The sequence below is a fragment of the Cyprinodon variegatus genome, unplaced genomic scaffold, assembly GCF_000732505.1.
Source record: "Cyprinodon variegatus isolate N-32 unplaced genomic scaffold, C_variegatus-1.0 Scaffold1870, whole genome shotgun sequence".
In the NCBI taxonomy this organism is placed as follows: Eukaryota; Metazoa; Chordata; class Actinopteri; order Cyprinodontiformes; family Cyprinodontidae; genus Cyprinodon; species Cyprinodon variegatus.
In genome coordinates, this window is record NW_015152323.1 from 4,307 (window position 1) to 16,946 (window position 12,640).

The 12,640-nt window shown below is 41.1% G+C and overlaps 2 protein-coding genes across 2 annotated transcripts in view; one reads left to right on the forward strand and one right to left on the reverse strand.

Annotated features, from left to right (window-relative positions):
* Positions 1-206: 206 nt before the first annotated feature.
* Positions 207-2,374, forward strand: psmd6 (proteasome 26S subunit, non-ATPase 6; the record flags this gene model as incomplete). Its single annotated transcript, XM_015404836.1, has 6 exons — positions 207-352; positions 421-640; positions 722-830; positions 941-1,109; positions 1,963-2,040; positions 2,156-2,374. Coding segments are annotated over 6 exons (819 nt in total), but the record flags the coding sequence as incomplete, so codon positions are not given.
* Positions 2,375-2,451: 77 nt separating this feature from the next.
* atxn7 (ataxin 7) overlaps positions 2,452-12,640 on the reverse strand; it is a 42,561-nt gene continuing 32,372 nt past the window's right edge. Inside the window, exons 9-13 of the mRNA XM_015404835.1 lie at positions 10,859-11,139; positions 10,567-10,753; positions 10,362-10,483; positions 8,666-9,827; positions 2,452-6,407 (exon numbers count right to left, since the gene is read on the reverse strand). Coding sequence (XP_015260321.1) covers positions 6,390-6,407; positions 8,666-9,827; positions 10,362-10,483; positions 10,567-10,753; positions 10,859-11,139 — 1,770 coding nt within the window. The 3' untranslated portion in view covers positions 2,452-6,389. The remainder of the gene's footprint in view (positions 6,408-8,665; positions 9,828-10,361; positions 10,484-10,566; positions 10,754-10,858; positions 11,140-12,640) is intronic.

A 12,640-nucleotide genomic window follows, 5' to 3' on the forward strand; every position in this document is an offset into this window, starting at 1 on the left:
GGTAGCTTCATAAGACATTAACTAGAGCTGAAATCAGTGACTGAAGATCCAGCTCCCAGATGTATTCGGGACAGAGCTTATTCTTTCACATTCTTAGCTTATACATTGTACATTTACTTATCTCACCTCTTTTCACAGCAAGATATGTTTTGCCTGTAAGTAAACAATCAGAAATGACCCCGCCCATTTGTCCTCTGTTGCTTTAGGAGGGCGCTCTAACAGCTTTCAGGAAGACCTACGACAAGACTGTGGCTCTTGGTCACAGGTTAGACATAGTCTTCTACCTGCTGAGGATCGGGCTCTTCTACATGGACAGTGACCTCATCACCCGCAACTCAGAAAAGGCAAAGAGGTACGTCCTCCCTCTTAAGGCGTCGCTGTTATCTTTGCGGTGTGTTAACAGCTTTTGTTTGGTTTCAGTCTCATCGAAGAGGGAGGAGACTGGGACAGGAGGAACCGTCTGAAGGTGTACCAGGGCCTTTACTGCGTGGCCATCAGGGACTTCAAGCAGGCTGCAGAGCTTTTCCTCGACACCGTCTCTACCTTCACCTCATACGAGCTCATGGACTACAAGACCTTTGTTACTTATACAGTTTACGTCTGCATGATTGCCCTACAAAGGCCCGACCTCCGTGAGAAGGTTAGGAAACAAAGTGAAAGAAGTGATCATGCCTGTAAATATCCTGTAAGTTTTTAAACCAGTAAATTTTTTTTCTTGCAGGTGATAAAAGGGGCTGAGATTCTGGAAGTGCTGCACAGCCTCCCTTCTGTCCGCCAGTATCTATTTTCCTTGTACGAGTGCCGTTACTCCGTGTTCTTCCAGTCTTTAGGTGAGTTTGTCTTTTATTATTTACAAATAAAATCCTACTGGATAAGATTGTGTCGTCATACCCTGGGCATTCTGTATTAAGGAGTCCTGTTTTCTCCTCATTTGTTCCAGCTCTGGTGGAGCAGGAGATGAAGAAAGACTGGCTCTTTGCTCCACACTACCGCTACTATGTAAGGGAGATGAGGATCCAGGCCTACAGCCAGCTGCTGGAGTCCTACCGCTCCCTTACGCTGGGATACATGGCGGAGGCCTTTGGTGTCAGCACAGAGTTCATTGACCAGTGAGTTGGAATCTTCAGCTTATGCTGGAGATATAATTGTTTTGAAGGGGGGGACTGTTTTAGTACATTTATTCAGTGGATAAAACATAATTAGACATTGTCTAATTACATTGTCTGCAACATTCCATTATATGATTGGCTGATCATTGCCCAGAAACTTAAAACAGGGTCCATATGCCAAATCTGAGACCATATATGTATATATATAAAAAATAAAAAAAAAAGAGAGCTATGTAACTTCAAGACCATGGTGTAAAGGGCAGAGTTAGGTAGCGCTGTGGCTAGCTGTGCTCAGTAGCTAAAAGGTTAGCCTCCTTAAGAACATTCAGTTAATCAAACCGTTCATTTTCTACAAGTAGAATAATAGTTCTTTTCGGATATGTTCCATTTGTTATCAGATAAGGACATAAGACATGGATTGAGACTTGTCATCCTGTTAAATGCAGAGTTCAGTCTGTCTTAGAAGTCAGCACTTTCCTTCAAGAATTATTGTTTTCTACTTTTGGCTACTCTGTTACCAAAGGGAATAAATTAAAATAGTAGCAAATGAGCATAATAAAGTTGTCACTCCTGTTGAAACTTGATTCTTATGAACCCGGTGCAGTACAGTTTGTGACGTCATAAAAAACAAAACAAAAAAAAAAAATGGGCGGGGCTACTAGCACCGAAGTTTTCTTCTGCTTTAAAAAAGTTGAATTTATTTTGTCCTGCATCTTTAGAGCAAATGTCCAATATTCAGCGTCTGTAATCTCTGTGGGAAGCAGAAATGTACTTTATTATTGGTAATTAGTATCATAATCAGTCTGCATTCATCACATCACTTGAATCCTCATGTCATTGCTTTTGCCTGCAGGGAGCTATCCCGATTCATAGCTGCCGGACGTCTGCACTGTAAAATTGATAATGTTAACGAGATTGTGGAAACCAATAGGTAACGTTTGTACATTTAAATGCCCAAATATACCAATGCAGTAATTTTTTCTTTTTTTTTAACCAGAGAATGAACTTAACATTTTGTCCTGCTTTTTTTTTTTTTTTTTTTGCAGACCTGATAGCAAAAACTGGCAGTACCAGGAAACCATCAAAAAAGGCGACCTGCTGCTCAACAGAGTGCAGAAGCTATCAAGAGTCATTAACATGTAACTACGGCGGCCATCTTTATTTCAGTGATGTTTCCCGTTGGATTACCCAAACCTGTTATTTGTCTGACAAAGTGGCTTATATTGTGTATATAATAAACCTGTTTACCTAAAATGGTCTCAAGTTCTTTTGACAAACAAGGCAGAGGCAACTTTTCATATAAATAACAGTATAAATTATTTTATTTACACAAACTTGTTACAAAACAAATATACTATACAATCTTTTTCTTTAAATATTAATTCTAACCTATGCTTTTTTGTTCATGAATTACATAGCAGCCAATACGTAAAGTCCAGCTGAAATGATTCTGATAATGTATACAGAAAACAAATCTATACACGCTTTTACAAAGAATGAATGGTGGGTTGTTGTTTTTTTCCTCTTTCCCAGCCTTGATTTGTATTATGACGTTAACATTCCAGGTCTGCAGTGCGGACAGAAACTCTCCAACAGGTGAATGAAATAAAATGTTTGTGTTGTGGAAGGAAAACTAAGGTTTGTTTGCTGAGCAGATGAGGAGCTCTGCTTTTTAAGGGTTCACAGGCTGATATACTGAACCAAACTCCAATACTCTGAACATTCAAGTAGGTTAAAACAACCCAACGAATACTGTCTTCAAAGAGTCGGGGAGAAAAACAAATTCAGGCACTTTCTTGATTTGATATTTCTAGAAGCTGCTGAACTCATTCTGGAAAAGCTGGGATTTAAATGGATTGGCAGCGAGGAAGCAAACCGTTCCTCTCTTCCTTGCAGGTAGCCAAGTCCTTACAGCGTTTTTTTTTGTTTTTTTTTTTACCCCCTGATCGTCTTCAAGTGTTTTTTCATTTGGATAAAAGAGCACAGCTTCAGGCCATGACATTTCAAACTTCAGGGTTACAGAGTTTGATCTATAGGCAACATAAAAGCGTCTGGTAAAAGCACATGTGATTCAGACCTTGGTAAGTGAATAAAGGTTACTTTCATACAGACACATGCTACAGTGGCGATATCTTCCCCCCCCTTCCCTCCTTAAAGGTAGAGTACACGATTCATGAGATGCTTCGATGTATTCAGATGTATTGCATTGTAGACTTGGCAGTGAACCACTTTAAAATAGTCCTCTCCGCGGACACTTTTTATTTTTATAAATAATCTCCAAAATTGTACTAAAAAATTCATTTGTAGGAAAAATGCCCGTGCAAAAATACATACTTTACTATGTACAATTGTTAACAAAATATGTATTCTCAAATAGGGACACATGTTTGATACATAGGCTACAATAAAATGAGGTGAATTAAAGAGTCTTTCCTAAAAATAAAGTGTTTCGGCTCCACTTGACATCAGTGAGGGGATTTTATATAAATCAACAAGGGTTACCAAAGCTCTGATTTTCTCGAAGTCATCTCCATGAATCTCGCACCGTAAAACTCCTATTCAAAAAGCAGACATTCTGATACGATGGGCAAGCACTGCGTGTCTTAAGACTGGTTTGATAAAATAATTGGAAAATAAGGGCGTCCGGAGTTTGTTTCAATAATGCAATTCTAAACAGAGAAACTGATTCTTAGGGGTATATTTCAAGTGTTTGGTTAATGATTATCAGCTGAAAGTTCTCAAACAACTGAAACTACTACATAAGACCAATAAAAAAGGACTTTTTAACACAATCGCTTGACCTTGTCCAGCAGAAAGTCACGTTTCCATCCCTACAAAAGACATCTTTACTGCAGAAACTGGCTGTTCAAAGAAAGCGTCCAAGCCTTTACCAGAATCAGGCCTCCAAACACGTCTCTACGACATTAACCTGTGCATATCTTGAGCTGAGCAATTTCATAAAAGAAAAGCAGCTAATTTGGCTCAAAGATCCAAAGTTCTCCTTTTCAAATGAAGGTAAATGTTGATTTTGATTTGAAAATCAAAGTTCCAAACAGTAGAAGAGTTGAGCTCAAGTTTAAAGTGTTCATTTGGGGTCAGATTTGCTGGTGTTGGTCCAAAGTAGCAGCTGTCTACCACAAAACTAAACCGCACACAGAATCTCTTGATATTTTTTTTCCAAGAAGACACCAGAGAGCATGGATAAGATGTCTATAACAAAATACTACTATAACAAACTTCACAAGAGCCACAGGCTGATCTACCCGCCATGCGGCACTGAAGCAGTGATCTATGCTAAGAAAGAGCAGGGATTGAGGGCATGCACTATGCTTCACATAGAGATACTTCTCAAAGGCAACATCCCAATTTTATTGATCTTGTGTAATTATTTGTAGTCATTTGAGAAACTTACCAGAAGGTTCTATTGGGCTGTAAGCCTTTATCTCCAAATGGGAGTGGAAATAAACCTTTAAAATATATATCACAGTGTCTATTCATAAGTTTCATTTTCTGAATTAAACAACAGATGCACCATTTTATTGAGATCTACCTGTATTAGTATAATGCCATCTATGGAGTTTCAAAAGTGCCCAAATGTAATAAATTAAAATAGCAAAAAAATGCCTAAAGATAAATGTTCAATTAGCCAAAGCCTTGAATAGACTAGCTAAAAAAATATCAGACCAATTATTTCATGGTCAAAAGCTGCATTTATTTTATCTTGTAGTATTACCCATCTGACTGAGTGGGCGTGGCTCATATCGTCTTTAAATGATTGGTCAGAAGGAGATGTAAAGATCACCAATCAGATGTCACAGTCTATGTTTGCGTGTCATGGCGGACGGCAGCAAAACAACCACAAACTAATGGTTTTAAACATGACTTCAAATTTAAATTAAATTCACATTGAATGCTATAAACATATTCAGCAGATTTGCATAAATTTGGATTTTTTATTTCATTATTTCTCGATGTATAATGTTTAATATATTTTTGCAGTTTTGGCACTCCATAGAGAACAGCTTTATCAGCGAGGCGTTGATAAGGTAACATCCAGAGATGTGGTAGTGGTTAGACACCGGAAGGGACAACTAAAACCTCGGAGACGAGCAGACGTGCAAGTTTGTTCCAGTTAAGACGTACCGTACCTGATTCCGTGTGAAGAAACCAAAACAAAACATTACAATTCACATCTTTCCACACGCAGCTGAGGGGTTTCACACAGCTTCGTGGAGATAAAGTAGTTAAGTTGTGGCTAAAACCATACAGCTTGTTAAAGTTTCTTTTTGATCCACATTGCACTGGTTACTTCTTCATGAGCGGAACTCCGCCCCCCTCAATGCCTTTTCTTTTCTGAAGTTAAAAATAAATGAAGTCTGCAAAGCTGCAGCAGCTTTTGGCGAGCTTTGTGGACAGCTAAGCAGCATCAGTGGAGAAAAGTATTTAGTGCTGTTTTCACAGTCGGAGAAGGGGGTGGGGGGGGTTAGGTCTACTGTTACTGTGGTGTTTTTTTTGCACAATGTATAGATTCAGGAACTGAACAGGCGTCCCCTCAGGAACAGGCTTTTCTCTCCAACGGAGGAATCGATCCAATGGGCACGTCAGGTGTCCTTTTTCACATAAAAAAAAAAAAAAAACAACCATCTTCCTCAAGGCTACAAAGACCCCCTTTTATAGGACAGTGTAAAAAGCTTCTAAGAAATCAGAAAAAGGTTATTCTTGCATAATTATCGTGGATGATTACAGAGCTAACCAGATTATCTGCCGGCGGGAGGGGCAGGGGGGGGCTGCCGCTGTATGTCGTAGGTAATACAGTCATCACTTTTCTTCTCCTGCTCTCCTTTGCAAGGCTTCTGAGATCAGGCGATGGGGGGGGGGGGTGTATTTACGTTGGGGACTCCAGCAGAATATGACATTGCACAGTTTACGCACTCGCTCCTCTACTTACTCAGAGGAGAGCGGCTTGCTGTGCTCCCTCTACCTCCTAAACAGCTGGGAAGACCTCTCAGATTGTGGGGGGAGGGGGGGTTCTACATTGCATTCAGAACCTCTGCCTATCCACGTCTCTTCAGACACACTCACACATGGCTTTGGGAGAAACAGTAAGGACAGCGTCTACTTCACTAAGCAGTCCAGATCATCTCCACCCTGAGGATTGTGGGAAGCTGAGAGTCACGTGGATTTTATTTCACAAGGCCTCGTGCAGTCCAGAACAGCTTGCACACCACTCTGGACTTTTCTCTGTCCGCCCGTTTTCATGGCAGAGGCAGGAAGTCGCTGTCAGGGACGAGCTTTTGGCTGAGGAAACAAAAGACAAGATGCCAATAAGTTTCACACAAAAGCCAATCTACTGACGGGTCTCTTTGGTTTAACATATTTTCTAGATGACCTTTTTACCCTCGATGCTCGTCAGCAACTAATAGGTCCCCTTATTGTGACTTGTCCTTAAGTTAAACAATAACTTTACCAGGATGTTACATTAAGAACACAGAGTGGGCGTGGATATTTAGTTAAAAACAAAAAATAAACTAATAAATGGCTAAATGTTGTTTCTAAAACCAAAAAGGACTGCTTGGAAATACAAAAGATTGACTACAGACTGCTGCAGACCGCATGAGCGGCTCAACACAATAGTTATAAATGGCAATTACTGGTCCTTTTATTTATTTATTTTTTATTATTATTATTACACTTTTTACCTATGTTTAGCTTAATTATTATGAACCTGTGTGGTAAGAAACAGTAACAAAGGCGATGTGCTGTCATGGGCTACAAATAACCATACACAGCATGATTATATTCATGATGAAACATTTTTCAGATTTTACCCTGTTTAGCATTACATTCACCAACTTCTGCAACAACAAAAGGCCTCAGACACAATTTCACTCACAACCAAGATTAAATCTATTGACCCTCTTCCCACTGTGGAAAACAGTCAGCTTTAACGCTGATTTATCCATTGCTGATTTGAAATAACTTTCCTGACTTGATGTGGGAAAAAAATGATGTCTGATGTCTTTTTCTTAATGCCTGATTAATTGCCTTGTTGATTTACTGTGTTGCTGTTAAAACTGTACACTTCAATTGCTCAGAAGCAAGTCTATAAAATTAAGTTGGACTTTCTACATGCATCTATCAGCTGTGATTTTATTTTTTTGTTGCATCAAACCACCTTGGAAAAGTTTACCCACTGTTGGCAAAGTAGCTTGAGATCAATTACATGAAATAGAAAGTTAAGCCCGGTGTACACTGTGCGATTTTCCAGTCGGACCGACTTTTAGCCTGATCGTGCATCGTGAGTTGTGTAGTGAACAGGGGGATACGAGGGGCGATCAGCCTCTCATGACCACCTCCTGATCAGGAATCGTGAGATCAAACATGTTAGATTTTCTCCCGACCATCATGGGCAAATCGCTCAGTGGGCAAACAAGGATTCTTCTTCCTCTCAGATGTAAACACAGCAGCGTGGCAGAGGTGCAATGAGTGAAATGCAGTTCTGTCTGTAAAATTGACAGACCGTAGTAGCCACGTTTGCTCAGCCATGTCTTTTTCCAAATACGTCATCACCTTTTCTTTTTAGGGCTTTCAGCACAAAATTGCACAAATTGCCAAGGCAGTGCGTTTCACTATAGTGAGCTTAATATTCCCCTTCTATTTGTTTGGCTTCCGGAGAGAGGAGTCAGAGTAGCTCCATCTCACTGTGGAGCTGAGTCCAACGTGGTTTTTAGTCGTACAGTGTGAGCAGGTAGAGTGCATCAGAGCGTCGTGCTGCACATACATCGTAAGCTGTGAACTCACACTGTACGACCAAACCCTGCGGTTTTATTCAAACAGAGTGAGCAGTAGCTGCGTGCAACGACGGAAAAAGATCGCTCAGCGTACGCCCAGCTTTAGTTGTCTTCCTCCAGAGGCAGAGCTGTTTGCATACAGGTATGCAACAATTTTATAAGTGATTCCCATATAATTCCAGTAAAAAACAATATGTGGCTAAAAACAATAACCGTAATTTTCGGACTATTAGCCGCACCTGAATATAAGCCGCAGGTTTGTTATGTTTAATGTCCGTCTTTATCGCTGTCGTTCTGTCTCGTACCACTCGCGGTAGAAGTCTGCTTCCGGAGGACCTCCGCATTCCCGCGCGCGGGCTACCGTACTTGTGTGTTGAAGCAAATGTGACGTCAACATGTTGGATGATAAAATCCATAGATTTAGGTATTACCCTGTAAAAGTCCGTAGATAAGCCTCATTGTTTTTAAGCCGCAAGGTAGAAATATGGGGAAAAAGTCGCGGCTTATAGTCAGAAAATTACGGAAAATGCAATCATGTTTAAATGTTATAAAAATGTGGCGTCATCACTACTTAAAATTTGTATTACCGAGCAAACAGAAGGTTCTCCCACAAATACATGAGAATTGAGTTTATAATTGAAGTATTTCAGAAGTGTTCTGATTCTGACCATGCTTTTTTAATGGCATCATTTATGCATTGTAAAAAAAAACAAAACTTTTTGCTTATTTATGCAAAACAAATGAAATGACTCTATAAACACCAACCTGATGTAAATGTGAATTGTTGGGTAGACCTGGCGTCCCTGGAATGCTTCGACTATGTTTCCCATGGATGTTATTAAGAGCCGGGGACTTTGTCATTTTGGGTCTGCCTGGTCCGGTTCCTCCTGCTGCTCCTTCCCTTCCCAGACTACCACCTCCGCTGTTGATGCCACTCGAAGCAGAGGAGCTTTTGCGCTTCTTTGCCTCCAGGCGTCCATCTGAGGAGTGGTGACTAAAGTTGGTGTGATGGTCTGATGAGGAGGCGGGCTGGTGGTGGACAAAAGGCCCCAGAGAAAGAGTTGAGTCACTGCTGTTCATAACTACACTCATACGCTTTATGGACTCTGCGGGGCTGCCTGAGGGAGGGCCTCGTGTCGGGGGCCCAGAGGAGCCACCTGCTGAGCCTCCAGAAGGCTCTGCCTTGAGACTGAGTGAGTTGGTCCGCACACTAGGGCCACAGTTCAGCCCCACGCTGTGAACTCCACTATGGGAGGAGGATAGCGAAGATGAAGGTCCTAATGAGCCATGATGGTAGGTGCTCCCTGAGCTGCCAACATTTGCACAGTTCTTCTTAAAAGAGGATGATGATGATGAAGGGAAATTGGCATTAGAAGCAGAGGATTCAGAAGAGCAATGGGTGGAGGAAAGGACAGAAGCGTTCTTCCTCTTCTTCCCCGTGCTGAAGCTAGCGCTGCTACTGTTTATGCTCGCTCCAGTGCTCCCGCCACTAGTAGAGTTTGGTAGGGCAGCTGTGGACGAGCCAGAGGAAATTTCCTTGGACTTGAAGGATGAGGAGGATGATTTGGTAGTGGCGCTGCTGCCAGATGAACGTGACTTCAGCGCCCGGCCTGAGGCTAGGGAAGGAGCTGAAGAAGACAAAGATGAGGACAAGTGGGCTGAAGGCATCTGCGGCAACGAAGACACTTGTCTGGCCTGCGTGGTGCCAAAGGCCGGGTGCTCCTGGCCGCCCTGAAGGGAGCTGTGAGCATTTAAGGTGGTCCCATAGGAGAGCGATGCCTTGCTCTCACTAGATTGGCTATAGGGGGTTTGGGGCAAGGCTGCGGGGGGGCTCAGGAAGCCTGATGAGGGAGTGCTACTGTGGGAATTTGTGCTTGTCCTATGGGGGGCTACAAGAGGGGAATTTTCCAAGGCGAATGGGATTTTCCTAAGAAATAAAGAAAAAAAAGAAGGAATACAGTTTATTAGTTTTGAATTTAACCACAAAACCGTTAGATGTGTGGGTTTAGAATAGAATAGAAAATCCATTTATTTTCCCCACAATGGGGCAATTTAGGTGTTTACAGCAGCAAAAACATTATAGAAAAATATGGTTACACAAATGTGGACCTTAGAAAACTGTATAAGAATAAAATAATAGTGAAGAGTTAAAGAAATAAAAATAATACTTTTTATGTGGTATAGAAATTTTTAAAGGCTTTCTTATCAGCTCCCTTGTTAAATCTTTAACTCTTGTGTTTCTTAAAAAGAAGCACTTTTCTGCTTTGAAACTTTAGGCTTAACAGGAATCTCAGACTTTTATTTATCAAGGGCGTAAAAACGACAGTAAAATACATATTTTTCCTTTTTAACCTAACATACTGACTGGGAAAGGATAAAATAAATGTACACTTGTCTAAACTCTGGAAACATTGCATTTATTTCCTGTGGCTAAACCTAAAAAAAAAGGAAAGAGACTTACTTCCACAGCTGAGAGTTAACATGCTTTTCCATCATGGTGGTTAGTGCACATCGCACTCTGTCCCATCGCCTATCAAAGGAGTAAAAGCCCCTCCCGATCAGTCGACTTCCAAACGTACAGTACTGGAAAAGAAAGAGAGCGTAAGTGAGGGACAAATGTTGTCATCCTTTGTATGTTTATTGATTTATAGGTATACATCACTTACAGCTGCCGGTCGAGGGTGGTAACCTGAATAGAGACAGTCCAGTTTGTCTGTGCTGTCTTCCCGCTCCTCATTCTCTCCTTCATCACTCGAGGGTCTGGATACAGCATCTGGCGTAGACTGGGGATGGTGCAGGGACTCATGGACCACTGAAGGATCCGAGGAGCCTCCAGAATGACTGTTGTTCAGTCTGATTGAGACACGATTGGGAAGATAAGGCAAACAAAACATGCAACCTATTTTGGAAAACGACAAATTGCTACAAAAACTTGCCCAAAAGCGGCACAGCACTTACCGTGGAAGACCAGGGCCGTGAAATTTGGACTTCACCAATAACAAAGGCTTTGTGGTATCGGGGGCTGGTCCGTTGCCATGAGAAACCGGGTGGGTGTCATGGCTAGGGGGGAGCTGGGGAGAGGGGTGTGGGTCCCTGAGAGGGGCAGTTTGCTGGGGATGGGTTTGGTGCGGTTCTCGATCCCTGTCCCGCTCTCTCGGTCTGTTCTTGTGTTCTGCTAGCAATATGTCGAAGCGCTTCCTTCGTCCAGGCACGGCCCGCCGATGGCTTAAGGAATGTGTCTGTTGGCATGTTGAGATATAATTAACAAAACAGGAACTCACTAATATGTGTTATCAAACTTCTCTACTTATTTACCAAGATGGCAGAAATGTGGACTAGTGGCCATCATAAAAACAACTTTCCCACGGATCACTGATTGGGTTTGTTTCTGTTCATTTTGAATAATTATGGCTTAATAGCTGTTGAAGCTTTTCATAGACTCCTGTCAGTTTTCTCTGATATTGACATCCAGTCTCTCAGGTGAAGTGGGGCAGGTTTAGAGTTAACGGTTGACAGGGAACAGCTATGCCTTAAATCCCCTGTCTATTTAAACCCTGTTTCTCCTCATACCTTCCTCTGCCGTTACTGTAGGATTTCATTACCAGTTTTGGCATCATTTATATATAAGTGCTTTCCAAATGAGCAGCTCTGCACCATGAAAAATCAATGCTTCTTAACTGATGGGCAAATGAAGGCACAAAGTGATACACAACAGGGAAGCCATTCCAAAAAAAGTAGAATCAATGGAAAACTGATATTAACACCAATCCAAAGTATCTTCTAATGTTTTGCCAAAGAGAGAAGTGATGCCAAAATTATTGATTTTTTTTTTTTAAATGAGGGCCGAATTATGTCCGTATACTGGATTTTCCCCAAATAAGGAAATGGAAATAGTGTAATTTATTGTATAATTTGCTCTTTACTAGAAAGGATCCTCTGTTATATACAGATTTTGATGTCATATTAATGTTTATCGAAGATATTTCCTAGGATTGGGACGAAGTTTGGCATTGAAGTATAAGGAAAAGTCTTTCATTTTTTGTTCTGTATCCAGTACAAAATGCAGCAATAGACAGATTTCATTTCAGAAACCAAAACCCCTTCCACCAAACAGTTCAAGGCGTGGCCGCCCCCTTTCTGAATTCTGTATACACTTTAGAAAAGGAACAAGGTGTCCAGGGGGCTGGAGTCACCCTCTCCTGCTGCTCCTTGCACAGCAGAAAATCTGCATCTTGGGTTGATGTGGTCATAAAGAAAGGTTTCTATAAACAAGCTTCAGCCTTTGCAAAAATGACAAAGATCTCCAATCATCTCTGATCCAAAGCATGAAAAGATGAGGGGTGTCAATTAAATTCAAAGCATCACAAATAGGATGATTACCAGTAAGACACTGTTGTTTGGTAAAGGACCAATGCACTGACTGCAGATAATGTCGTACCCACTCATGATTTTATGAACGGTCAGTGCGATCCAGGAGGTGTTTTGTCTTCACAGGATGTAACATATGAATTTGAAAGTTTGTTACTGTATTTACTAAGATAACAACAGAAGTCACAATCTAAAGAGTTTAAAAACCCATTGGGATCTTTTTCGGCTGCAGGCTGTATGGATAATACCCTGCAGTGAAAATTACAAAACACAAATAATATGATTAAACCAACCTAATAGTGTTTTTAAAGCTAGACTGAAAAGAAATAACAGTGTTATAATTATGTTATTAAATATATTTGTATTCATTAA